We start from the raw sequence: 27,634 nt of genomic DNA, 5'->3' as shown, positions 1-27,634 counted from the left end.
CCCTGAACATGTGCATTCCTGCAGTGGTGAGCTATTTGTTCACTGATCCCTAAATACGGGTCACATGCCTTTGACTCATCTCGCCCATATCCGCTTCCCTCCTAACAGTGCTGTGGACAGTCAGGGAGCTCAGTCACAGCTTACGGAGTTGCATGTCTGATAAGCACCTTGATGTCTGATGAGCAACCCTGGCTGAATTCACCTTTATGTATGATTGCCACTCTTTACCATTCTTATCAGGCCGGAAATACATTTTTAATGCCTTTCTAGCAGTATGCGATGCTTCAAATTCTTTGAAGTAAAAAGAAACCACTCTGGTAGGTTGTCTACACAGACCCATGTGTAAGAAAAAAGGTCACCTGCCCTGTGCCACGCTCAGGCACGGACTCCTCCTATCAGTAAGATGGCAGAACAAGTATTTCATGCCCATCATCCACAGCATTTTTATCGATGTTCACGCAAAGAAAGCCACATGCCAACACTGAATGAACCTTAGCATTCTAATCAGACGGTTGGGCCCAGGGCTTTCAGAAATATGTTTGAAGTTTTCAATTTATTTTATAAAGAAGGATGAAAGCACATTTTTCTCCTAAGCAAATTTAAGCATTTCCTTCCTTTAAGCAGGCCTCCAGAACGCTTACCACTGAAACACATTCCAGGTGAAGTTTAATTAAAAATAAAATAAACACACAACTAGCTTGAAGTGCCACTAGGGTGAACAGATTAAAAACCACTGGTACATTCATCCTCAGACTAATTCCCCGCCTTCCCTTCCCTTCACCAAGCAAGGTGGTGCCCTTTCCAGGAAAGGAGTAGAAGTCCTATTAATCTTTGAGATTCAAAGTTCATATTATCAAGGTTTCAAAGTCCACTCAGATGCAAACTGCAAAGCATAACATTTTTCAGCTGCTACTTGGGCAAAGTCACTGAGTGGCTGGCGTTTCAGCTTACTTTAACCTTGAGTGGTAAGGTTGCAGCAGACGATTTATTCATAGCAACACCGTTTATACATACATTTGCATAATTACATCCAGGGTCTGATTATACTCTGTGCACACCCTGGTATGTTTTGTATCCATTTCAAGCTGTAGCGTGATCTACCTTCTTTCCTCTTCTATTTCGGAGCTTAGAGTAAACAGTGCAAGAAAAGCATATCCTGCCGCCACGGAAGCCTCATCCCTTCCAATCCCGACGCTGGCTCCCCTCCAATGCCTCATTTTCCCTATTTCTTTGTTTGGTCTCCTTTGCCCATTTTTGGTGCTTAGAACTATAGCCAGTAAATAAAAGTCAGTCTGTTCCTTACTAGGTTGATTTGCTTTAATAGGGTAAAAACTGGACTGTCTGTGGCTGAAATGAGAAAAAAGAATGGGGAAGATCGATGATGGGGACTAGACTTCTCTTTTAAAGGGCCACAGCACTGTGATTTGCTGAAGAATTGGGAAAGAGGCATTCTGTGACCTTGAAGACATTTCTCCTATGTTGCCAAATTTCCTCCTCCCCCCACCCCGCCTCAGTATCAGGAACAACTACTAAATAAACTCCAACCTGTTTAGATAAAGCATGCCAAACTTTCCATCTTGGAAAATTTGTACCTTTCAAGATGTAATACTCTGTGCACGGTCCTTAACAACATGCAGAAAGACCCAGAGCTGCTGGAACCTTAGAACCGAGTTTTAGAAACAGCATCTGGAGTCTGAAGGGTTAAGAGTACACATAGTTCACAGAGTGAAGGAAGTAGGGAAGTAAGGAAATACTCATGAATGACATGGAGTTTAATATAAAAGGGATGTCAGGGAAGAAAAAAAAAAGGATATTCACAAAAGTCCTTGCAGTGCAAAAGTGAACTACAGCTGAGGGGTTAGCAAATAAGAATGGGGAACAGCACGGGGGGCAGCATGACCCTGATCTGCTGGACAGACCGTGCCAGGTGCTCACAGAGCTCCGGGCTTAGGCTCTGGGGGCAAGGACATGTTCAAAGGCTAATGTGGAGGACTGGTCTGTACACCAAGAAGGGTGCCAGGCTGTAAACAGCATTTGCAAATAAGATATTAGCCAGTTCTTCTTGTTGACAGAAATCAGTAGGGTTAAGGGGGAAAAAAAAAAGATAATGCTTTCAAAGACTGAAGGATTCAGCTGAACTGATGGGGGCTGTCATGTGAGTGCTTATCACTGTTTATCAGAAATTAAATATGTCTAAGCATTACTGTCAGTGAAGTTTTACAGATGGTAAATCGTAACTTTCATGTTATAGGTAGCATGGCTCCAAATGACTCAGAGATTATGATCTCTGGCAGGTACCCCCCCTCCTAATAAAACCTAATCTAAACTACACAGGATCAGAGAGATACTAGCTTTACTTGGAAACTTATTTTTTCATCATTTAAGGTCAGCCTTGTGTGAAGTTTCCCACAAAAACATGGTCCTAAAAGAAACGAGTATCTCTGGATGTTTTTTAGGTCTGCTGCTAATGATATGGCCAAACACAGGCAGCAGGGACACCGGTGGCCATGGCCGTGTCCTGGTCAGTGACTACCATGAGGCCACGTGTGGTGTGTCACACAGAGGAGAGGAAGAGGATTGCTCAAAAGGCCAAGCTGCTGGTGGGTCTCTAAGGGAAGAGCTGGAGCGTGGATGCCTAGAAACGCCTGAGTCTCTGTACGTGGGTGGATCAGGTGGGCAGCGTGTGAGAAGGCAGGATCAGAACCTCCCTAAGATGCGCAATGAGGCTCCCGTTCTCCTGAGGAAGGAAACCAAACTTCACCCCACTTAGGAAAAAGAGCAGAAAGAAAGCTTCAAGTCCACACCCTCCAACATTCTGGAACAGATCCAGGCCCTGGGCTGCATCTGACACGAAGCGATACAACCACCAGTCATGTTCTCACCGCACCTTCTACCGCCAGTGTACACAAATCCAAAAGGGGCAGATTTTTGGGCTCCCTGACTGGTTTCCATTTCAAAATCCTGGGCATGCCCAGATGCTGGTTTCTACAGCACAGCTGAGTTCAAGGACAAGATTACTCTTTCCTAAATGAGAACAAATCTTGGGCTTGCGAACTCATGGTGTGCTGATGAACTTCAAGGCACTCCATTTCACACGGGGTGTGGCATTACAGCCCTGGGTTCCCTCCCTCTTCAGCTGAGCGCTCCTCTTCTCACTCAACTCACTCTACAGCTCTCGTTAATCTATCACCATCCCAGATGCAGCCCCAGTGAGAGCACCAGTTCGGCACCATGGCCTTGAGTCCCATGGAGATGTATCCTGGCCAGAGCGCAGGCTGCTTATCTCCCACTCCTGGTGACCACTGCTCTCTAGGACAGCCAGCGAGCCAGCGCATATATGTCGGCCCTTGCCCAGGACCCCGCTGCTCAGTTCTGTCTTACCTCCTCTTTATTACCACGAAATGAGAGCACATTATGTATGATCTACATTCTAGACCATTCCAGACCCCAGGGGGTTGGGTTCCTCTCCATTCCCTCGAGCCGAGCAGGTCTCAGGCAACCCACTCCCCCTGTGCCACGGCAACTCTCATTGTCCAGCATTCCCGTGGCCGATGTCTGCCGGCCATCCCTATTTCTGCCTCCCTCTGGCTGAGCAAGTGCCTCGTTTCAGTTTAGACTCACATACCAAAGACAGGTACCATCTCTGAGGAGAATCGCAGACTCGGAAGATTTAAAATCCTTCTAACGCTCACTGTTTAGAAAAGTCACATAGTTGTTTACAAGTTCTAAGAATAATCAGAGTCCAGATGTTCTAGGTCCTACAAGGTTCCTGCTAACTTGTGAAGAATGTCAGTCCTCAATAACCTCCAGCACAACGTTCTACCAGACCGTGGAAGGGCAGGGTAAGAGAAGGAAACACAGTGCAGCCCGTAAAATGTGGACTCTCAGTGGCTCACCAGCAGAGGCTGACTCACCCTTGGAAAGGTTTTCTCAAGATGTGTTAATAACCTCTGCGACAAGGATGGCCCTCCACCCCAACCACGGAGAGGTGTGGGGGAAAGGAAATGCCTTATCAAACATTTCAGTCTTTAAAATAAAACTTGGAGGGGTGCCTGGGTGGCTCAGTGGGATAAGCCTCTGCCTTCGGCTCAGGTCATGATCTCAGGGTCCTGGGATTGAGCCTCGCATCGGGCTCTCTGCTCGGCAGAGAGCCTGCTTCCTCCTCTCTCCCTCTTTGCCTGCCTCTCTGCCTACTTGTGATCTCTCTCTGTCAAATAAATAAAATCTTAAAACAAAAATAAAACTTGGAGATAAATTATAAATGTAAAAGGCTTTAAGTATTTTATGGAACATAGTCTCTACTTTCCTATTTTATCTTCTGCCCTGTTACTATGTACTCCAATATTTTTCCATTTCTTTCTAATCTATAGTTCAAAAACTTTGAAATTTTATAGCTATTAAATCAAATTATAACATATTTCCTCACTGTCTTTTCCCCACCCCCCTGAAAGTAAACATTTTGCTGACTACCTGTGAGTTACCCAAGAGAAGAGGACACCGATCTGCTTTACAAGTATGACCCCTGTGGCAGAAATACTGTTGTCTCCCGGGTTCCCTCTCCTTATCATCAAGGAACAGGCAGTGACCTCTTCCATCTGCTAACTGAGAAGAGCAGTGTTTGAGCGCCCCCAAACTATGCCATCCTGGCTAGCACAACCGGGCTGGGTGCAAGGATGAGTCCCACCCACTGCTGCATCTCTGGCCGTCCATGTCTTCCTTCTCCCTCTTCCCAGAACACTTGGAAGAGCAGCAGCAGTATGAACGACAGTCATATTGCCTTTCAAAGTCCATGACCTTGGATGTAACAATCCCAAGGCATAGTAACACTGTATGTGACATACAAAGATAAAGAAAAAAGATTTTTAACGGTTTCTCATGACTAAGAAAGTCCAAAGTCCTTTCCCTTGAGCTGGAATGGGCTTGTGATGTGCTTGTAATGGACAGAATGGAGTGGAAATGAAGCTGTGTGACTTGCAAGGCTAGGTATGAAGAGATGACGAAGCTTCTGCCTTTTCCCCAGAACACTGACTTTCCCTACTCTGGCTCTCCTAGGGCTGCCGTGTTGTGAAGGGGCTAAGGTTCCACCGATGCCAGCAGTGACTGCTAGACTTGTGAGTGAAGGCTCTGCCAGAAGCTTCCAGCCCCCAGCAAATGAGCCTCCCTGCCCACCAGAGGCTCCAGAAAATTCTGGAACACACACCAGACATTCTCCCAGGACTCTGGTCCCAATTCCTAACCGAGAATCCACGAGCACAAGGGACTGTTTTAAGCCATTAAGCTTTGAGGAAATCTGTTGTACAATATCATACTCATCTATTTTGATGTCCATATAGGTTTAATAGTATGACATTTTTCAGTAAACTTTTCTAAATTCCTCTCATGCTATAAATAGGAGGTAAGGGAGTAGAAGCGAGCATGCTAGAACCCAAATGTTTAACATCTGACTGAATAAAGGGTTCTTATCTTCTACATGAGCTTCGTACATGCCATTTTTCCTCAAAGCCAACAAAGTAAAGCCTCCGAAGAGATTTTAAGAATTTTTGTAGAAGCTAAAAATGTAGCCAGATTCCTAGATTATAAAAATCAACCAAAACTGTTAGGCAGGGCAATGCAGTTACTTCATTTTACGGAGGTACAGTTTAGACTGAAGATATTTAGTAATGCTATCCCCAAAACTGCAGAGAACTGTGGGAAGTTTTTTGGGTTTTTCTTTGTTTTATTTTGTTTTGTTTTTAAGATTGTATTTATCCATTTGAGAGAGAGAGTGTGAGAGGGAAGGAGGTCAGAGGGAGAAGCAGATTCCCCATGGATCTGGGAGCCTGATGAGGGACTCCATCCTGGGACTCTGGGATCATGACCTGAGCCAAAGGCAGTTGCTTAACCCACTGAGCCACCCAGGCGCCCTGTGGGAAGATTTTTAAACACAGACATGCAGCAGTCTTCTGGGGATGGTTCAGGTGTGATATAACCTAAGGCCACGAGAGTGAGTAAATTAAATAATCTTGCAAAGGCTCCTCCACACGTACCTGAGTTTCCGACTCTCCGTGGTGTCTGTTTATGAACATATAAAGGAATAAAGCTCCAGTGGAGAAATCAATTTACAGGTGGGTCTGCTTATTTAAAATCTGCTAAGTATATAAAACGTGTTTGATCTATTTCATAAAATTCAGCTAATTTTTCAAAGTTAAAAACATGGTTTTTTAAGAAGATTTTATTTATTTACTTGAGAGAGAGAAAGAATGAAAGGGGAAGAGGGAGCACAAGCAGGGGGAAGAGAGAGAAGCAGGCTCCCCACTGAGCAGGGAGCCCCATGCAGGGCTCAACCCCAGGACCCTGGGGTCATGACCTGAGCCAAAGGCAGGTGCTTGACTGAGCCCCCCAAGCGCCCCAAGTTATAAACATGTTTAAAAGTACTGTGTTCGGGGCACCTGGGTGTCTCAGTGGGTTAAAGCCTCTGCCTTTAGCTCAGGTCATGATGCCACGGTCCTGGGATTCAGACCCGCATTGGGCTCTCTGCTCATCGGGGAGCCTGCTTCCCCCCCCCCCCCCCCGCCCCACCGTCTCTCTCTGCCTACTTGCGATCTCTCCCTGTCAAATAAATAAATAAACTCTTTTAAAAAAAAAGAGTACTGTGTTCATTGGTAAAATGACATAACTAAAAGCCTAAAAATGGAACTTCTTTTTCCATTTTATTTCTTTTCAGTGTTCCAAAATTCATTGTTTATGCACCACACCCAGTGCTCCTTTTTCAAGTTCGTTTTCCCTCTTTATTATGTGTCTTCACTAGTCTGTCCTCAGTACTTGGGAAGATGAATCCTTTAAATGGGTTGGTTTCCTACTAAGGAACTTCACACATCCATGGCCCATTCTGTACATCGAACTCACGCATAATCCAATTAATTCAGGCTACAGTATTTTTCCGCCCAGAATAACTCTGTAGACTGTGGGGAATGTGGCTGCTTTGGCTAACATTTCCAACCAGCCTGGCACTCACTACCCTGGAAGCTGGTATGCCCAACGCTGGCACTAACAGACGAAGTTGGCTGATATTTTCATCTGCCTTCTAATTAATAAATTGGAAATGATCCTTCCTGTTCCTCTTTCCGACAGCTTCATTCCTGGCACAAGGAAATCAGAATGGCCCCCACAAGGGCGTTAGCATCTGTGGTGAACCACCTCCCTCTGGTCATGAGAACTCTCCCTGATGTTTCCTGATCCATGGCCTCTTGCTACTGACCTCCTTCTCTTTCTGGGTCTTTCATGGCCCCGCCCACTTGCCTTCCGGGGCTGCTCTTAGTTTGGTAACTGCCTGGCAACTAAGCCACATGAATTTGGTTATCGGTGGCCCTGTGCTCATGGCCCCGGGGCTGCTGGCTCGAGACAGGGGCCGCGCAACTCTGGGCCACGGCCCTCTCTCTGTAACAGCAGAGTTTAGCCTGTCAAAAATGGCAACGATAAATCAAATAAAAAATAAAGTTGCACTCGCCAACTGAACTATCGCCAGTCTCAAAGATTTAGTCTGCAAGGACGTCTATATTTAGAAGTTGTTCCAGCACGGGCCTACCCTAGGCAACATCAAAGATAAATGTTGGCTTGAGAAATAAAAGAGCATGTATGTGTTCAGCACAACCATACATAAGAAGGGGGTCCTAACAGAGATGTGGGGACGCACCCCATCTGGGTGGATTCAAAGGTTCCTTGTGCCAAACTTCACTCTCCCCCCCAGTGATGGCTTTTTCATTTGGAGCATTCTGGCACAGAGGAACTTTCAAAGGTAAGGCAAGGGGGTGGGATAGTTTGTGTTCCACGTTACTGAATAAACACTGCATGCATTTTATCCTTTGGCACGCCAGTTTTTCCTACTAGTGGGAAAGGCTCAGCTCCCTGAAATAGTCAAGGATAGTCATCAGGTCCTTGGATTTAAAACCAACCAACACCATGTTCCTATATATCCCTTCAAATATGGAGGGTCATCTGCTGTCCAGTCCAGAGTGTGGAGACTGGCCCAGCGAAGGGAAAGGAAAGAGGCAAGGGAGCAACTGTAGAACAGGCTGCCCTGAGTACTTACGTGTCAGCCAAGGCATGGAATATTCAGCCCGTCCACCTAGCCAAAGCCAAAGGGGCCTTTTGGTGCAGCTGGCATCCAACAAGCACGAAAAACAGGAGTTGGTAAATCAGATGCCATGGTCCAAGATAGATATCTGTAATTCTGGAGCAGCCAGAAGCCGCCCACAAAGCCTGCTGCCCAAACACATACTAACCCAGCCTGACCCAGCCTGTATACATGTGACAAATGACACAAAGCAGGGAGACCAATTGCTTCCAGGGTTCAGGTGTCTGGGGCTGAGGTTCCTACAAGAGAGGGCTTCTTGGAACGTAGCTCTCTGCCTTGGTACCTGGAACCTCTGAGTTCTTACATCCCTCCTGGCCTACTTCCCTCCCAACAGAAGCCTGGGTGGAGGAAGCTGGTCCCCTGGCTCTCTGCCACCACCCCTGCACATGGCAGTGAAGGTCTGTGGTGTGGCAAGACACGGCTACCCTGCCAGGTCCTCAATTCGGCGTACGACACTCATGTGAAAGATGGCTTGTGATGGACAATGTGCCAAGCGACCTGGGCACTCCACCCTTCCATCTCCGTGAGGGTACACCCTGAGAACGACTGAAAAGGCACATGGGCCAGGCAAATGGCACCTCCACTTCCTCCAGGCCTTGGAGATGGCTTGCGGGATGCAAACCCGGTTTTCTCGCTGGACCAATGCCCCGCAACGTGAGGCCGTGTGGCACCTTGGGGCGGCCGCATCCTCAGGGAGCTCTCCTCCCCAGCAAGTCACTCTGCTTGCTGAAGCGCCAGTCCCTTCCCTGAACCTCTGAACCAGAGAAGCCATGGGCAAACTCCCTTGTGCTAAGAAGTGTCCCGTAAGATTATCAGTACTAACCATGCAACACCCAAGCTAAAAAGTAATCTGTTCCATAAACTGGTTATCAAGCATCAGGGGCCAGCTCGCTCCCTAAACAAGCTAAGCTGGCTCCTCCTAAACTAGGGGTTGAAGAAGCAACAATCCCGGGCCTGCTGTCAGCTCCACGAGGTTTCGACAACAGGACCACTGATGCACTCTGGCTGGCTCACGGGGCCCCCGGGGCTGGCCTTTTCTGCTCTTTCTACTTCCAATGATACCTCCCTTGACTTCTGTGGCATTTATTTCATTCTCAGTCGCCTGTGTTTTACAGCTGTGTTGGCTCATTAGTCACCGGCACAGACAGATGTGAAATTCCTATTTGGGCTAGCTGAGTCACATGTGAGAAAGATTCTTGGGAACTGTACTAGTCACATTCCCACAAAGCTATTTTTCTGGTTCTTTCGTATGCTCCCTACATGTCGTGCCCAGAAGCCAAGCTAATGGCAAATTAACATCTATATATAGCACAGACGTCGTGTTTGTTTAGTTCAAGCCGGAGACGCTGGCCTTAGGGCTCCTCTGTCGAAGTTCCTCAGAAGACTGTCATCCAATCCTTCTGCCGGCTGACTTTCCCTACCCTAGACCCTGATACGTGCTTAGGTGACATGAAATACTCAGGACACTGCATCTGCTAGTCCCCAGGCTCACCCACGGAATCCTAACCCACCTGGGGGCGGTGACTAACACGGATTCCAAGTGGAGAAGCAGAGGCCCTGGGGCAAGGTTACTTGCTTGACTAGTTACAGACAAAGCAGAGACTATTAATCCAGGTCTCGTGAGGTGAACACCATGTGACCGACACCATCATCAGTATGAATTCACGTCACACAATCCCAGCAAGGCTGTGGGAGACATGCATTTGCTCTGATGGACCCGCTGCCCTAGCGCTAGTCAGACTTCAGTGTGGCACAAATGAAAACCTTATCTAAGAGTAAAACTCTCAACGGGTTTCCATAAATACTGCCTTCACAGAACTTAAGTTTTCTAAAATGGAAAAGAAAGTTCCTACTTGACTGTGAAGTTTGCTCTTTTACTCACATTTTCCCCCCAAAAAAGGCCAGATCACCATCCCTTAAAACAGACTGGGCAGGCCTGGAAGCACCAGTCAACGCAAGGTTCCTAATTCTTTTGGGAAGAGCCCTCCCTACCCTAGAGATATCAGTGTCCTCAATCCATCCCTCTTAACTGCTTCTAGAAAAAAGCTCCCACCCCTACTAGATAACTCAGCATCATCAAGCAGATGAAGCAACAGGAGGTCAGCCAATTTACCTCAGGTTCATGCCCAAGAAAGGGATATGGGCAGGTCAAAACAATTAGCTCGGGGGTGGCCCCTGAATGGGGTCATGAGCTTTAAGCACTGGCTCCTCCTTCCTAAAGTCCTACTCCAAAGTCTCTCCATTGTGGGAAAGAACATCCACCTTGAGAAAACTAGCATCTAAGCCTTGTTTTGCTGTTAAAAAGTGAACAGTTTAATTCTGGATTAAACTAAAACTTAAAATTCATGAAAGACTAAGTCTGTCGTTGTCCCTTTAAAGTCAGTGCTAGGTATAATACTCTAATCTAGCATAAGAAAGAAACCCTCAGGAGACTCTGGGCCTGCTTTCTGCCAGCCTTCAGAATGACTGTGACTTGTAAATTAAAATGCAAACATGGGGGTAAATGTGGGGTTAGCGACCACACTGTGATCAGAAAGGGATAAAAACACAATGATGTCTCATCGGGTGGCCCAGTAGAAAACTACCTTGAAAATAGCCTTCTGCCTTTCTTATGGGAAGCTTCTGGAGGTGAACACAGTGGCTGAAGGCCAACAAAAAAGCAAGGTCAACTCTCTCACGTCCATGACTGAGAACGCCACCAGTCACCTCAGTCACAACAACAGGGGGACGTGACCAGCCACGTGCACACCGTTCCACATTATGAGAACGGACCTGTTTCACTGATGGCCACAGCCGAAAAGCTAGTGACACCTGTGTGTTCCATTTTTACTGGTGCATTACTATCTCCCCGTCAGAGTTATTCCCACACAGTCTTAAAACTTAAGGGACTATCCAGTTACAATTATCAACAGAGAAAAGGAGATAGCTAAACCTCTTGCAGAACTACTAGTAATTTCCAAGTGAATTCTGTGGAACAACAAGGCAACAGGAATGACGACAAATTCAGAAGAGAGAGAATCAGCTTCCCTCTGAGCGGTAATGGGTAATTGGTTTGTGCTTTCTCTTTCCAATCAGGGCCATACCTGCCCTTAGAGAAGAGCAGCAGTTAGCTATTGATTAACTATTAGCTCTTCCCATAGTCAACTCCAGACAGGATTCCAGGTCCCAGCAGAAATAGGCCTGGTACTCACTGATCTCTCTGCCGCTGCTCTTCCATTAGTGAAGGTCTTTCTCTAAGAACCTTGACAGTAGGGACTTGCTGCTCTTTCAAAATTTCCCACCCATAGTTTTTATTGGAATGGTGATTAAAAAACTGCACAAGAGCAACAACAAAATATCCCGAGTATTCTAACCAGTGTTGTAGTACACTAAAAAAAAAAAAAAAAAAAAAAAAATGGGGGCGCCTGGGTGGCTCAGTGGGTTAAAGCCTCTGCCTTCGGCTCAGGTCATGGTCCCAGGGTCCTGGGATTAAGCCCCGCATCATGCTCTCTGCTCAGCGGGGAGCCTGTTTCCTCCTCTCTCTGCCTGCCTCTCTGCCTGTCAAATAAATAAATAAAATCTTTAAAAAAAAAAAAAAATATATATATATATATATATGGACACCCAGATGGATGGGGCCATCTCTAAGCCATGATTCTCAGACCAGCTGTCAGATCAGAAACAGGGTGGAGTGCTAATCCTGAACACAACCTTTTTCAAGACTCGGAGTAACCCCTTTCTCCTTCTCAGGTAGGGATCTGCTCCTCCTGCAACCTACTGTTCTTCTGTCCTTCCAGCCACCTGGACAATAGAGAGGCTTATGGGTATATGGCTGGTCTGGAGAGATGCTCTGGGAGAGGAGAGCTTGGGCTCTGGAGGAGGTTCGGGGTGGGGAGGGGAATAACTCTAGCAAACACCCGCTCCCATTCTGCTGCCCCACCATACTCCACTAGGGCATATTCTAGAGAAAGTCCCTGTTACCAGGTATACCTGACTCCAGAGACTTCCAGGAGAAGGTTCTAAAGGGATAGCCAGAGCCTCACGCCCTCAAACTTCCTGGAGGGCAGATGCTGTTCTCTGAGCATTTGATCTTCTCCCTTCAGGAAGTCAAGGCTTGAGTAGCATGGGAATGTGGGATGCAAAAACCAACACAAGTGAATGGCCTCAGGACTACTGATCCCTAACCTGGCCCCAAATTTAGAAACACCAACTGTTAGTCCTGTTAGGAGCCTTACTTCTGAAGTGACAGAAATGGATTGGTCACTACTGCTCCCATTCTCACTGCCAGGAATCCCAATGATATCATTTTGCAACCTTTCTTTAGAGGGACTGAAAAGGAGAGGCACAGTATCAAGCAAAGGAGCTACTGGATGGAAATAAGTTTGAGAAGCATGTGGTTAAGTCTGTTTTATTTACATCTGTTTTTAAGTTTTAGAGGACAGCATTCCATTAGCTTTTTCAGCTCTCAGGGTAAGACCACTACCTTCCCTGTCAGAGATCCCTCCGAGGACACTATACAGTGTTGAGGCACTGAGGGTTTGTTCCACAAATGTTGAAATATCTAATAAATGAACAGGCAAAGGACCCTAAAACATACTCTTATCACAAGGGACAATCCTAAATAAGGAGTCTGGGGAGAGTCTCAGTGGTGTAAATATACATGAGCTCATGGGTAAACTGAGGACTGGAAGGGTTAAGCTGCGCATGTAAAGCCTGGAACAGAATCCGCAGCTCCTAATCTTGGTGTTCCTTCGATCATACTCTCCTTCCAGGGAGCTCATAATACTTAAAGGCTAGGAAGCGCTTCGCAGAGTCTGGGGTCCAGAAGTTTTTCTACAAGGTGAGTATTAGGCCACGGAATACAAAAGGATTCCTACTGGCAAAAGGCCTATATAGTAGGTGAGAGTCCACTAACCTGGAGTCTTCCATAAAGCTCAACAGGGCCAACACCAGCAGGAATGAGAAGGTGGAGAGAAAATGAAGAGGAAAGGGAAGGCTGAAGAATTAAGATGGGAGCAAGGCAATAGTGGAAAGAGAGCAAGCAGGGAAAAGATAGGAGAAGGCCAAAAATAAACAGTTTAACATTGTGTGGCCACTAGTCTGTAGTGGGTGCTATTGATTATACACGGTCATCAGACAAAGCTTCTCCATTTCATCTGCGGCTGTAGCTTATTTCCTCTACGCACCCTGCCAGGACACTTCCATTCCAAATTCAAAGGGAAGGTGGCCAACAACTGAGTCACCATCACCATTTCCTGTAGCACCTGGGTTTTCCTTGGAGGTTTCCCATTCAAACACTCAACTTCTCTGACCTTACTTAACTTATGAGGCCACGGTCCAAAGCAGCAAAAATTAAAAAAAAAAAAAAAAAACCCAAAAAACAAAACAACAAAGAAAACACCCCATGGGAGACACGCACACACAAACACATATAAGCCCGCACTGTACACAGAGCTCGGGGAAGATCTGAAATGAAAAGTGCCTCCTCTTTAGTGGTAAATTCTATCCTGATATAAAATCTCAAGATAAGAGAAAAAGCATCAAGCTGGTGCAACACACCAACACACATTTAACACTTTCTGTCGAACTCTCACTTGTCCTTTGGGACGCAGAGGAGATGGCAAGATGTCGCCATGTGCCTGCAAGTCAGTCAGGTTCCTTTCCAGCCTTCTGGACTGCCTAGAAGAAGTCTCTTTCCACAAGGGCTGTCAGGGTGGCTTCACTTTCCAACCAAACCACCTTAAAATGAAATCCACCTAATCTGTAAAATATCCTGGTCAAGTAAGTCTGGGATTTCACCCATCTGTACGCAGGAACTATTCACAAGGATCTCCGAACAACAGATTGTTTCTTCGGTAACTTGGACTCCAGCTTTCAGATGCAACCCAGATGGGAAAACACGCTAATGCCCAAAGTGATGGAGGGCCCCCTTTCTCACATCAAAATTTCATCGTGAGAGTTTTGTTCAATTTCATTTTACATTTGGTGAAAGTATTTTTTCCACACTCAACAAGTCCCTTTTTACCCAAGCCTGAATTCTGAATCTTTTAAAATCTCCCTAAATTTAAGTCCCAAAAACTAGTTAACTTGCATTTCTCCCCAACGTCTACATTTCTTCTCGAAACCCTTCGTCTACTTGCTCACTCACAGCAAGACAGAATAGAGCGAGGGTAAATGAGTGAATAGAATTAAAATCTACAGGAACAAAAAGTACGGTTCCTTTTTAGAAACGAAAGGCTTCTTTCTGCATCCAGTTATTTCCTGTGTGAGATTCTGCGGGTAGTGTTAGCACGGCCAGAAATGCACAGGGTCACCATTCAGCCCAGAGTGGGCTCATGAGTAAGGAAACTTCACCATGGATACTGTTATAGGGCCTCTGGTGACAGAGACAGCACAGGGGCACAGGGCGCCTGTTACGGGACAGTCTAGCCCGCAGGGTGATCACACTTGCCTCTGGGAGAGTGAGACCTCCAGGCATGGCTCCAACTCTCCCACAGAGAATGCCCAACAGTGCAACACCAAAGTACATCCATGGCTTCAAAAAGAAGAAACAAATTATGCTTCCCGAGTCACACTGTGGTTTACCTTATCAAAACCATCTATGCAGAATGGCCCTGAGCGGTCAAGGTAACAAAGCAGTTGATTCTTAATAGGAATTGATGGCTGGCTAGGCACCAGGGATTCCATGAGAGGTAAGACCCTGTCTTTTCTTTCTGTAGCATTTCTTGCAAATAAGCCTACTAAATACATTTAATGCAATTTAATATAATTCATTACACTGCTTTCGTCCATCTTCCTTTTCCACAGTCAATACTATGGGTTTAAATTTTTCACTACTTACGTTCTTTTTCCCCCATGTGTTTAGCACATCTTAAAAAAGAATAAAATGGTATTTGTTCAGCAATTTTATTTTTGAAATGGTGTTTCAGATGGATGGATATGAAAATACGCTTACCTCATCCCATTCTAAAAGGTAGTTGGTGATTTTTGAACCATTATCAATTGGTGCCTAAAAAAAAAGGGAAAACAGTACAATGAGATTAGAGAAAGCAGTTCGCAGACAAAACTTCCGAGCTCTCGGCTTTGTTCAAATACACTATTTATGCTAGCCCTGTGCTCACCCTTTGGGCGGATACCCCTGGTGGCTCCCGCATTACCTTGGGAAACATTATTACAAATGAATTTTCATACAATTCAACTGTAGAGAGAGCCCCACTACTACAAAATCATGCCCCACAAAGAGCCAAAGCTGCTTTCTTTCCCCTCCGCCTCTACCTTTACACCCACACTGTGCTCTACTTCCTCTGGGGATAAGACTTTCAAGAGGCACTTCGGGAAGAGGGGGAGAAAAAAGGCAGCTGGGAAATGTAGATGCTGCTTGGAGTCCAGTGGGTAAACCTGAGCAGCCAGGTTCAGGGTTAAGAGTATATATTTTTTTGTAACTTCCTCCACAGAGGACTTTTTTTTTTTTAAGTGCTTAAGATTAGAAAGCCTTCTGTGCCACTGAGATTTCCCTTTAAAAAAAAATGAGAAAAAAATGAGATCTCTTGGGAGGTTACTAGGAGCAATTAGCTCTTCACATGTTAGGGAAAAGAAGTCTCATCGTTTGCTTTCCTCTTCAAAGCATGTGGAGGTCGATTTCACTGAGAAAATGGGCATTAGACCACGGGAAGGGGAGTGGAGAACTTTCAAGAAGAGTGTTTTATGGGGTTAGCCCTGCTAGAAGGGGGTGCTGCCGTGGGGTCCCTCACTGCACGAGCGTAGTTAAGATGGAGGGAGGAGAAGGCAGCTAGAAGGAGGAGGAGACCAGGGCTCCCCACTGCACCAATGTGTCTGTGCCTGGCCTTCCCCCAGGAAAAACAAGAGCTTCACAACTACACTGTCCGGTCCCTAGCTAAAGGCAGCGGAGCCGCCACAACTGCATCTAAAGTCCAGCTCGGCTGTTTGTCAAGTGTGGTCTTTTGTTATCCGCTTGCTATCACATTTAATTGCATGTTCCGAGAATAAATGATGTGGTAGGTCACTGGGAGACTATATATGTCACCTACTCAACTACTGGGCAGGAACAATAACTGTTGTTTTATTTTTGTGAATAACAAATCATCATCAAGGGCTCAGCAAGTATTAGTTAAATTTATGAAGAAACCCTTCTCCCCTGCTTTCGCCTTCTGGGTCATATCTGGTCTCAAACCCAGATTTCAGGGGAGTGCTCTAGGTTCTACGGAACTGTGATCTCAGGCTTTTTTGTGGCTCGTTTTGGGAGACAGGGATACATCTCGAGTTCTAAATAACGGACAAAATCAAAATTTTAGAGGAGAACCCATTTCTAAGATAAGAACTCTATTAATGATGTTTAGAAATTTCTCTAGAGAAACTACTGCTTCGGTCATTTCTTCTATGATATCCTGCCCCACCACCAGGTTCTTAATAACTTGAGGGTGGGAGCAGTGACTTTGGTTTTTGTATTGCCCTGTCTCTTACTGCTGACAAACAAGAAGTGAGAAGATCTTGACTGTCCATGTGTTTGAGGATTCAAGGACAGGTCGGGAGTCGAGCCCTGTCCCCCTGTCCTCGGGCCCCCAGCTGGTACACTGTGATCAGGAAATCTGTTTTAAGGACATTTAAATGAAAAGTGAACTGAATCCAGAACTTTCAAGTTTGTACTTGACTGCATGGAACAAGAAAGAGTATGTTTTTGATTCACAGTTAAATAAAGGGAGAAAGACAACGTGAAATGTTTTCCTCCAAATAAGTAATCTTTTTCTTGAAGGTGCTGCTCTAAGACCTGAATTTCATCCAGGTTTTAAGCCGAGTATGTTATCAGTGATTCCCAACTTTAGGTTTATAAGACCCCGGGGTCCCTCTGGTAATCTTAAGAAGATTTCTTCTATTTTCCAAACAAAATGAATTTTAATTCTTTCCTTTAAAAAAGATATGTTCATGTATGTACATGTGCAAGTAGAGACCATGTTTTAAAATGGATGTGTATCTCCAAAGACTTCAACAATGATGACCAGTTGGGTGTTACAACTCTGAAAAGGTAGGGAATCACTGACCTGGATTATCCCTGGAAGCCAGGAAGGAAAATAAAATAGTTCAGATTCTAAGCCAGTCTAAACTTTGCCTTTGCCAAGCAACACACTCCATGTTGGCCAGTGGCTATAAGAATGCAGCTCCCCACACAAGAGGGGTCTCCAGAAGCCCGGGCTTTACTGCTAACCACTTCTCTCAAAGGCCTGAATGGATGCCCTGCACAAATTCAACCTCCTACATTGGGAACAAAGTAGGTCTTCACCAATACAAGATCTTTCTAGTCCCCTTACTTCTTTCACACGTGAGTGTACTCCCCAAACACCACAACTCTTTAGCTCTCCCTCTAAAAATTTCGTATCTTAAGCTCCATTTAAATAGAAACATAGAGAAATAATTACCATAGAGACTGGTATTACAGAGAATCTGCTACTTTCTTGGGAACACACAACTGTGTGGCTACGCCATAAAGACCTCTCTTTGGCAAGAGTTATTTGTAGCCAGGAAATTGCATTTTATGAAAACGACTATACAATTCAGACTTTAAAAAATAATGAGGAGCCCCAGCTGATCTAAGGCCTCATCAGTGAAAGTTAAGTCTTAATATAGTTAGAACACTTAACATTCTAGGCTGTTTTAAATATTAAACATTTTAGAGTTGCCACTGAAACAAGCCCATGGAGCCTAAAACCAACTTATCTCTAAATCTCTCTTCATGAGAACTTTCTACTAGAGTCTTCAGTTCAAACGTCTGTTGAAATGAACGAAACCATTAGAAAGTGATGAAATCCAAGTATCTTAAGAATTCATACCACGTATAACGTATTGCTCGTGAACCTGAAAGATTTACCCCTGCAGAGAAAGCTACAACTATTTTTTGCACTTCTACCTCCTACCGCTTTGCCCAGTTTTTACAGACAGACCGACTACTTTCAATATCATAATCAATTGTTTTACATAGTTACTATGTAGAAAATCAAACATGATCACCAGACTGTAGTGCTAAATAGGGATGCTTCAAATGGCTAGATGTCAGACTGTGCATGATGCGCTACCCACCTTCCACTGCAAGGTTAGCGAACTTTTGCTCCTGTGTGCCAGCTTAGGTGGGAAGGGACACTCGGGTGCGCAGCTGTGGGTGGTGAAGCTAACAGGCTCGGAGCAGGATCCCTTTACGGAATTGTACATGGCGTACACCCTGAAAGCAAAGAGACAAAGATGGTCAGTGGTGGTGGCCCAGCCCAGAAGATCAGGGCTTTCCAAAGAAGAACAGAATTTACATAGTACACACCATGACTCCTTCTCTTATCTACTGGTCTTGTCCTGACTTAACTACTGCCAGCATCCTCAGGAGATAATGACCCCAGCAGGGAATGTGCCTCAACTCATTCTTTCCTTCTACTAGTTGTCCGAACGCATTACGATAGGCAGGGTCTACTGACTGGAAAAGAATACGCTGAATACGAAAATATCCTTGGGCCGCCTGGGTGGCACAGACAGTGAAGTGCCTGACTCCTGGCTCTTGGTTTCGGCTCAGGTCGCAATCTCATGGGTTGTGAGATGGGAGTGTACAGTCTGCTTCAGTTTCTCTCTCCCTCTCCCTGTGCTCCGCCAGTCCTCCCCTACCCCCCTCTCTCTGAAATACAGAAATCTTAAAAAAGGAAAGGAAGGAAGGAAGGAAGGAAGAAAGGATGGAAAGAAGGAGAGAAGGAAATATCCTTATCCCCAAATCGGTCTTCAAATATACATTCTAAACCATCAGGCCACTTTCCAGAAGACTTTGTGCGGAAGGAGGCTGAAAGGAGAGTAAGGGAATGGCCGAAAAGAGACAAGAAGCAGTGCTCAGAGTCTACAGACTGGAGCGAGAAGTATAAACAATGGGGTAGAACAGATACCATCTTTAAACTGTTTCGAACACCGCAGAGAATTGGGTGGAAATACGGACATTTCACACACAGAAACATGCCTGCTACTGCCAAGTGCATCTCTGACTCAAGAAAAACAATGTTCAGGTACAGTTTATCCATGTGAACATTTTACTTTTGCACCTGGCACCAAGATTAAAAGCTGTGTACTCCACGCACTAAAATGCCAGGCTCAGTGCTAAACATATGGGCCCGATTTCTCCAGACCAGCTACGAACAACAAGCATACAACGTACTGTTATAAAACTATGCTTCTTTCAAATAGCATAAAGGAGGGTTATGTTGGTTTTTTACCATCTTCCTTTCTGTTTTTTCATTTTTTCTTAATCTTGAGCATTAAAAAAAATCCAACTTGAAAATCTGCTCTTTTAAAAAGACAACAAAGAAACTGTTGCCTAATAAAGATGCAAGGATTAAGCTAATCAGAGTCAGTAAATGTCTCAAGCCCTTAATTCTTGAGGTCCCATTAAAGATGGAAGAAAATTCAGAATCCAGAGGGGAAGTAAATTTCCCAAAGCTACACAGCTAGAAAGTTGCCTCAACTGAACACAGTTGTGGAAATCTAACTGCTACACTCTATTGCCTACTGTCCATACTCATCCCGCAATTAACGCATCTCTGAACACCCACAATTCATCTTTCCTCACTCTATGCAAAGAACATAAACAATGGCTACAGATAACATTATGGAAACAGGACCTAATTAGGCATGTGATTTGCAAGGTCCTTTCTCCTCAAGGTCAATCACAAACAATTTATAGAGGTCACGCATTGTAAAGGTACTAATGCCTATTTCTATGTTACAAGGTAAGATGCATATTTTCTGGGTATTTGACTTATGTGCCTTATGGAAGGACACCATGACATCTGATCCAAACAAAGGATACTTACTAAGATGCTCTTCACCCAACCTAGTGAAAAGAAATGTCCCTTTCTGCAGTCACTCTAAGTAGGAACATGATAATAGAAAAGTGAATGGTAGATCTGGCAAATCATTTCCCTGTACTAGGACAGGCTCACTCGGAAAATGAATCACAGAACATTTCAGACATGGGCAGGGTTCCTGCCTAAACTTTAATAGATGGACTAGATTCTACAGCTGGTGGCTCATGGGTTACATCTGGCCCAAGATATGTGTGGAGGAGAGGGAAGAAATAGTGTTTTAAAATATCATAGCCACCTCTGCATGAATGGAAGGACATAGGCAATGGTCAGTACAGAAAGAGATAAGCAGACATTATGCACTCCTAATGAAAGACAAATACCACTATCTAGAAAACCTTTGCAGAAAAACCAAACCTGTATCAGATTAAGCCTCTTTGCCACTATAAAGGAAACACAAGAGAATATATTAAGCAAAACCTCAGGGATGCAATCAGCCTAATTCATACTGTCAAAAATTCTACAGGATCAAAAAAAAATTATTCCAACAAATAATTGCAAAGGGAAAAAAAAAAGGGAGAGGAAACCTACAGATGAAAAGAAATTTATGAGATACTAGCCCAATGGAATAGTCGGACCATGTCTGAATTTCAATGACAATAGAGTGAAGAAACAAAACCTCCATATTTAGGACAGTTGAGGAAATGGAAACAGTCCCTGAATTTTAAAGACATGAAGGAATTATCCTTTTTGCTTTTTGGACGGGCATGTGATGATGGTCATGTGGTACACAGATGAAATATGATGACGTCCAGACTTTACCACAGCTGTGAGGGCAGGAGGAGGAGGTGCGGGCAGCAAGGCAATGAGAAGCTGGGTGATGGGTCTAAGAGAATCCATCAGTTACTGTCTACTTCTAACTGTATCTCAAATTTTCTGAAATCAAAAGTTAAAGATCAAGCCACCACTTCAAGTTCTGGAGAGCTCTCATTAAGAAAAACAAACCTCTGGTTTCTCATAAAACTTAGAAGTTCTAGGGCTATCTGTACCCCAGTGTTCATAGCAGCAATGGCCACAGTCGCCAAACTGTGGAAAGAACCAAGATGCCCTTCAACGGATGAATGGATATTCATCTGTGTGGTCCATAGATACAATGGAGTATTATGCCTTTATCAGAAAGGATGAATACCCAACTTTTGTATCAACATGGACAGGACTGGAGGAGATCATGCTGAGTGAAATAAGTCAGGCAGAAAGAGTCAATTATCGTATGGTTTCAACTTAACTTGTGGAGCGTAAGGAATAACATGGAGGACATTGGGAGATGGAGAGGAGAAGTGGGTTGGGAGAAATTGGAGTGGGAGACGAACCATGAGAGACTGTGGACTCTGAGAAACAAACAGGGTTTTGGAGGGGATGGGGGTGGGGGGTTGGGTGAGCCTAGTGGTGGGTATTGTGGAGGGCACGTATTGCGTGGAGCACTGGGTGTGGTGCACAAACAAGGAATCTTGGGACACTGAAAAAAATAAAATAAAATGAAAAAAACAAAAAACAAAAAACAAAACTTAGAAGTTCTAGCAATGCAGTGGCATACTTGCATGGTAGTAACCAGATAGAGGAGAGCGATTCCCCTCTTGGTGGGGCGGGTACAGTCCAGCTCAGAGTCCTCACTACTTTCTGCTGTCTCGTCAGCACACACACAGTGTCTCAGCTGCCCTGTACCCAGCTCTTGACCCACCTGGGTTCCTAGGAGGAGTCTCACTCCATAGACACTGGGCATGTGTTTACGAATTAAGACTATACTCAGGTCAACTGGGTCCTGAATGTTGACACAGTCAGCCCCCAAAATCTACATGGCGCATAGAGCGGAGGAAAGGAAGCAGGGACAAGGGCCCACAGGGGGCTGGCTGACGGCCGTGAGTTATCTGTGGAGATCTGGACTCAGTCAAGTGCACTCTTACTCTTTAATGAGATTCTGGCAGTCACAAAATCCACATTTATTAGGCTAGAGAAACAGGAGTGATGGAGGCTCCTGACAGCCAGGTTGGCAGGACGACTACTGATGGGAGAAACAGAAGATCCTGGAGACAGACTAAAAATTTGAGGTTGTTGAAGATGAGCAGTTGTATGGGGCCCAAGAAGTTATTTTTCTTGCCTTTCAACTCAAAGAACGTTATAGTTTAAATTGGGAGTCAGTGCTTTGCACTCGTAAAAGTCTGTCCACAAAGGAAATCCATTTTCTATGCAATGTAAACGTTCTGTGTGTGTAGAGTTATCTAAAAGCTGACACAACATCTAAGTATCCCATGATTATATCCTTCAATTAAAGTCGTTCAGTATGTAGACAGCAACTAATTGCTCCGTTTTTAGCAGTAACTTTTACAGAAAAGTCTCCGGAATTGATGCTTTAGTCTCAAGAATGTTGTAATAATGTTTTTCATAGGATGGTGATGTGTTTCTCACGTGAAAGGAGGATCAGTGGATGAGGATCAGTTTCTTGGGTTAAATAAGTCAACAAACAGTTCAGTTCTTTTTACATTTATCCCAGACAAGAAGAATACATTTTTCTAATGATATGATTAATCTTGTGTTGGGTTTTCACATTTGTTTCTGTTTAAATACAGCCTAAACCCTTATGAAGCAGGTGCTCCAAAAATTTCAGAAATTTGCCTCCAACTTCCTCCAGCCCATCTGTGACATGGTAGGAGCCACGGTTTCTAGTCAGTAACACCTGTTTCATAATTCTGTACTGAGATGCTCAACCATATTTTTGGAAATGTTTCATCATGTAATTTTTCTGAGAAATGTTATTATGTGGTATCATTTCTGGAAAACTTCTTTGCCAAATTGTTAATGCCGATGACTGGAAAACTGCTTCAAAGTTTGTCATGAAATTGCTACCCATTCCATCACTCAAATTCCTGATTACCCCACCATTGTTCCTGACTCCCATGATAAAATGGTTAGTTCAATGGCAGTATTAATTCTAAAATTACCAACTAGAACAGAAGTATGGTATTTTGTGTATGTATAAATATTCGTATAAATAAGTTAATATAGATGTTTATGTGTTTAAACTCATACACTTATACGTAAGTATTATAAAATAGTTATTCATGTTGGATGTATGTATGTATGTATGTACTGGATTTTTCTCATTTCTCCCTCAATATATAATCTCACACACACACACACACACACACACACACACACACACACACCTTTTCTCTGTCTTTCTCTCTCACACACACACACATATAAGATTTTGTACAGGTGGCTTTATACAAGAAATAATACAATGCCCTATGTGGAAGCACTGAATAAATACACTTTGGTAATTATAAACTGATTCCTTTTAAACATTCAACCAACATTAAAATGCAAAAAGCAATTTGTGTTAGAATTTGGTAACAAATAAAAAAGTGATGGCTTTAGTAAGAATCTATGCCAAGATCCAAGACCTAAATTTTCAAATCAATAGGAGTGTTGCTTTCCTCAATCACCAGGGGAGGAAAAAAAAAAAAAAAAAAAAAAGTTGAATAGTTAGATGTGCAGAAATGAACACAAAAACTCACAGCAAAAAATAAGAAAAAAAATCTTTAAAACCTAACATGTGTCGGGGTACCTGGGTGGCTCAGTGGGTTAAAGCCTCTGCCTTCGGCTCAGGTCATGATCCCAGCGTCCTGGGATCAAGCCCCAAATCGGGCTCTCTGCTTGGCAGGGCGCCTGCCTCCTCGTGTCTCTCTCTCTCTGCCTGCCTCTCTACTTGTGATCTCCGTCTGTCAAATAAATTTTAAAAATCTTAAAAAAAAAAAGAAAACTAACATATCTCAATATGCAATTTTCCACGTGGAATTTGGCGTAAATGGCATGTCAGATGCCAGTCTAAACAGCCACAGATGCACGACCTGTAGCACTGTCTTGAGGATTCCCAATCCCAGCAGGCTGATGGGAAGATGTCATGAGCTGTCTTGCCCAGGAACTGAGGCTAGCTAAGCACCAGACAGCCAACAACATCATCCATGACATTCAGAGGCTGTTACTAAAGAAAGGTTTGGATATCTGATGGGTGAACCAACTCAAGCAATACTCACTAGCAGGAGGGAGAAAAGAGTTGAAAATGGCAAAAAGCACTGAATGAAGATATGGAATGATCTGAATGAAGGGGATGGAATCAGAGTGGCAAAATCAAAGGCAACAAGAAACGTAAGAACAGATGCCCAAGACAGGACTTTAGTATATGACATGAGAAAGAAACTGTTCACTCTACTGAAGAGTGAGGTGCGGAGACTTCCGCAGGCCTTCATCAAAACGTGCAGCATTAAGAACTGGAAGGAGGAGGCGGCCTCCTTGGAACTGCTGAAAGAACTCTCTCGTCGTTTCCATCATTGGCTCTACAGACTTGCACCAGGGTGACACTTTCTAAATTGGTAACACACGAATACATAAAAATGGCAATGAACGTAATTGCTTCTTTCGCAGTCCTACAGTAATGGAATTCTTCTGCAGCTTCTATTATGGAAATTTAGTGAGAAAATTATTTCCACCCAGTCTTTTGAGGCACTAGAGGTGACTGTTAAATTTAAAATCATATTTGAGGCTACTGTTGTTTCATGCAAGCTTATATTCCTGGAACTAAGACGTTGTGAATGTTAACTCAGCTACATCATAAAAAGGATTTTTGCTCCCTTTTGTTTTCAGTGACAAGTATGACATATCTTTACCTCAATAAAACAGTAAGAGATAGGGTCAAACCATACACAGGCTTTGAACCTGTGTCATGCAGCCCTTTTTACTGTCAGTGTGGAAACACCATAACATCTTGGAAAAACAAAACAGAACAAACAGAAACACTTAGACACTTCACAGACTTAGAACAAGTTTGTACATATACTTCGTTTGTTCTCACACCATCTTCCCAAGGCTGGTATCCTTCTCATTCTCATTTTATAAGTAAGAAAACAAGGCCATTTAAGTTTAAATGGCTTGCCTAAGCACATACCCTTACTAAGTGACCGGAGCCATTAACCCTGAAGTCCAAGCTCTGTGCCCTACTGTCACCTTGCCTCACCAAAGCAATTCCATGCAGAGGAAGCTATAGCCAAGCAGGAGTTGCGAGCAGTTCGATTTTTCTCTAGCTTGAAAAAGGAAAAACTGTATAAGGCGAGAGTGTGAATGATCTACAGGGAACTGGGGACCAGGCAGGGAACAAGGAAAATCTGAATTGTAGACACTTTTATTAGGAGAGAGTTTTTTTAAATACTAAAAGCGAATACAACCAAAAAGAGGGAGAATTTTCTACCTCCCTGGCAAGCAGAGAAAGACACCACGTAACAGCGGGTGGTGTCTTAGGCTGCAGTGTGGTGTTGCACAGGTGTGATGTAAAGCATTAAGAAGAAGGGTCCCCGATGTGTCAGGAGAGGTCTGGATCCAAAGCCTCCAGAGAGTAACTACCCCATGTTCTTCTTCTTCTTGGGGCGTCCATTGATTATTCCTTTTATCTGCCCGGGAGTTCAAGATGCTTATAAGACATGGCAGTAAAAAGAACCAATGAGCCAATGTTGTCAGAATTTACCCTTTGTAAGATGAGTTAAAAAGAAATGAAGGGAAACAAGAGAGAGAATTGCAAATCAAGGGCAGCCTCCTGAAGATATGTAAGTTTCTTTACAAAGACATTGTTAGCTCATGAATGAGCAGGAAATTAATAAAGTAAACCCTTATAAAGCAATAACAATCCACTGTGAAAAGACGGGAGAGAAAAGGAAACATATGTTAACAATGCAGAACATTTACATGGTTCCCTATATGGTGGCAGGTTTTCTGGTTCATTGTCAAATCAACCATTTGAAAGAATCAAGTATTTCTATAATCATCTCAGCTTCACAAATTACACCCATCTTTGTGTTTGTCTGGACTGTGAAAAGTTCAAAATGCTTGGGCTGAAGCTAACTGATTCAAAATCCAAATGTTTTGATTTAAACAGGAAGAGAGCGCTGCAACACAGTTCTGAGCAATGTAACAACCAGGCAGATAAGCCCGTTGAGACGAAATATAGAACACCTTGCTCTTTCATGTATGGCTTTACATTTAGTTTTAAACACTTATGTGGCTAATAAGGCATATATATAATCTGGCATATATAATATAATAAGGCACATAATTGCTACTTCCCTACCTTTGTTAGAGAGAATATTGTGTGATTAAGCACAGTTAAAATAGTCAATTCATGGCAGAAAGAGACTCGAACTTAAGCCACCTGGCAACTGATATGTACTCTCCCTACTAGGTGATACTCCCTCCACTCCATCACGAAGGAACCTTTGGAAAGTATAATAAACAATGTATGCTTGGTGTTGCAACTGTACTACACACTTTGATGCACACATACATAGACAAAGAATGAAGACAGAATCTGCTGTTATGTGTTCTTTTAGATAAAATTATAATTCCTGGTCAGCTTACAAATTACGTAAAATTTTAAGTTAAAATTGAAATTTAAAAAATGTTACGGACCACCTTCAGAGACCTGTTTGCAAATGGATATGTGAATCTATCTTTAAAGATTAGGTGAGCTCTGTAAAAGTTCATGTAATACTCTCCTCTTCACAAGTCTATGGTTGGCTGGGCTTCTTCCTAAGATTAGTTAGTTCTGCCCATTATAGTAGTCCCAGCAGAGATTCCAGAAAAATCAGAGTAGAGATATCAGACTACGTATCAGATTATATAGATTCATGGTTCTGCCAAGTTGGGTTAATGCCTATTAGATATTTGCATTACTTGTCTCATTTCAAAACCTACTGTCTCTTAAGGCCCAAAGGTATTCTTGCAACAAAGCAAGACTTACTCATTTGTGCTGAATTTATGTATTTATATATATTTATATGTGAAGGGGCTTGACAAACAACTGAAACACCAATGGCAAAATATTCATTTTTTTTACAGAAAGGAAATACTGTAAGTGAAACCATATATTCCAGTAGATCTTAGAAGATTCTATAAAAGTTACTTTAAAAATCATTTTAAAAATTCCATTCAGCATATCATCTAGTTCTCAATTATCAGAAGCCTTCTGTTTACTCCCCAATTACCATCTCTCAAGTGCACAGCACTAACATATGGCCAAAGAGCTAAGGGAGCACAACTTTCCGTTAGGCAAGTGCCCTTACCCAAAAACTTCCTAAAAGGAGCACATGATCTATTTTAGCAATCTGAATTCTCCAACACAGGTCAGGTCTCATATCCTAACTCACCTCACATGATAATCAGTTGCTGGTCTGAGATCTTTCAGGTTGCATTCTAATTCTTCTCCACTGCAAAGAAAAATTATCTATTAGTCAATGATATCAGTTTCAACAGTTAAGACAGGTTTTAGATTTGGGTCTCACAGTCATGTAGAGCAATGGTTCCAGAACTCATGTCTGATACCACAATAAACCAGAAATAATCTTGCCTATCTGGTATTATTACCCTTCTGGACTAGCAAATTAGATTCCTTTTAATGATGTCACCCTAGACCGGGAAATGGCAAGGTTAACTTACTAACAAAGTTCCAAAAGGTCTTATCAGTACTTCAAAGTAAATACATAAAAACAAGTAAGCAAGGAAATTAAATAGAGAGATAAATGGAAGTGTAAAATAACTACACCAGCTGTCCACTGAAGGTAGCTCTCAGACTGACCTTGGCAGGAACCCCAAATACTTCAAC

The 27,634-nt window shown here is 43.6% G+C and overlaps 1 protein-coding gene across 1 annotated transcript in view; it reads right to left on the bottom strand.

Annotated features, from left to right (window-relative positions):
* FNDC3B (fibronectin type III domain containing 3B) overlaps positions 1-27,634 on the bottom strand; it is a 190,287-nt gene that overhangs the window by 59,433 nt on the left and 103,220 nt on the right. Inside the window, exons 8-10 of the mRNA XM_032842390.1 lie at positions 27,180-27,239; positions 18,182-18,320; positions 15,048-15,101 (exon numbers count right to left, since the gene is read on the bottom strand). Of these exons, the coding sequence (XP_032698281.1) occupies positions 15,048-15,101; positions 18,182-18,320; positions 27,180-27,239 (253 nt within the window). The remainder of the gene's footprint in view (positions 1-15,047; positions 15,102-18,181; positions 18,321-27,179; positions 27,240-27,634) is intronic.

This window comes from Lontra canadensis, unplaced genomic scaffold (genome assembly GCF_010015895.1).
Source record: "Lontra canadensis isolate GAN:19392208 unplaced genomic scaffold, GSC_riverotter_1.0 scaffold129, whole genome shotgun sequence".
NCBI lineage: Eukaryota > Metazoa > Chordata > Mammalia > Carnivora > Mustelidae > Lontra > Lontra canadensis.
Note: the sequence above shows the minus strand (reverse complement) of the source record. Positions and strands in the feature narration are given on the sequence as shown.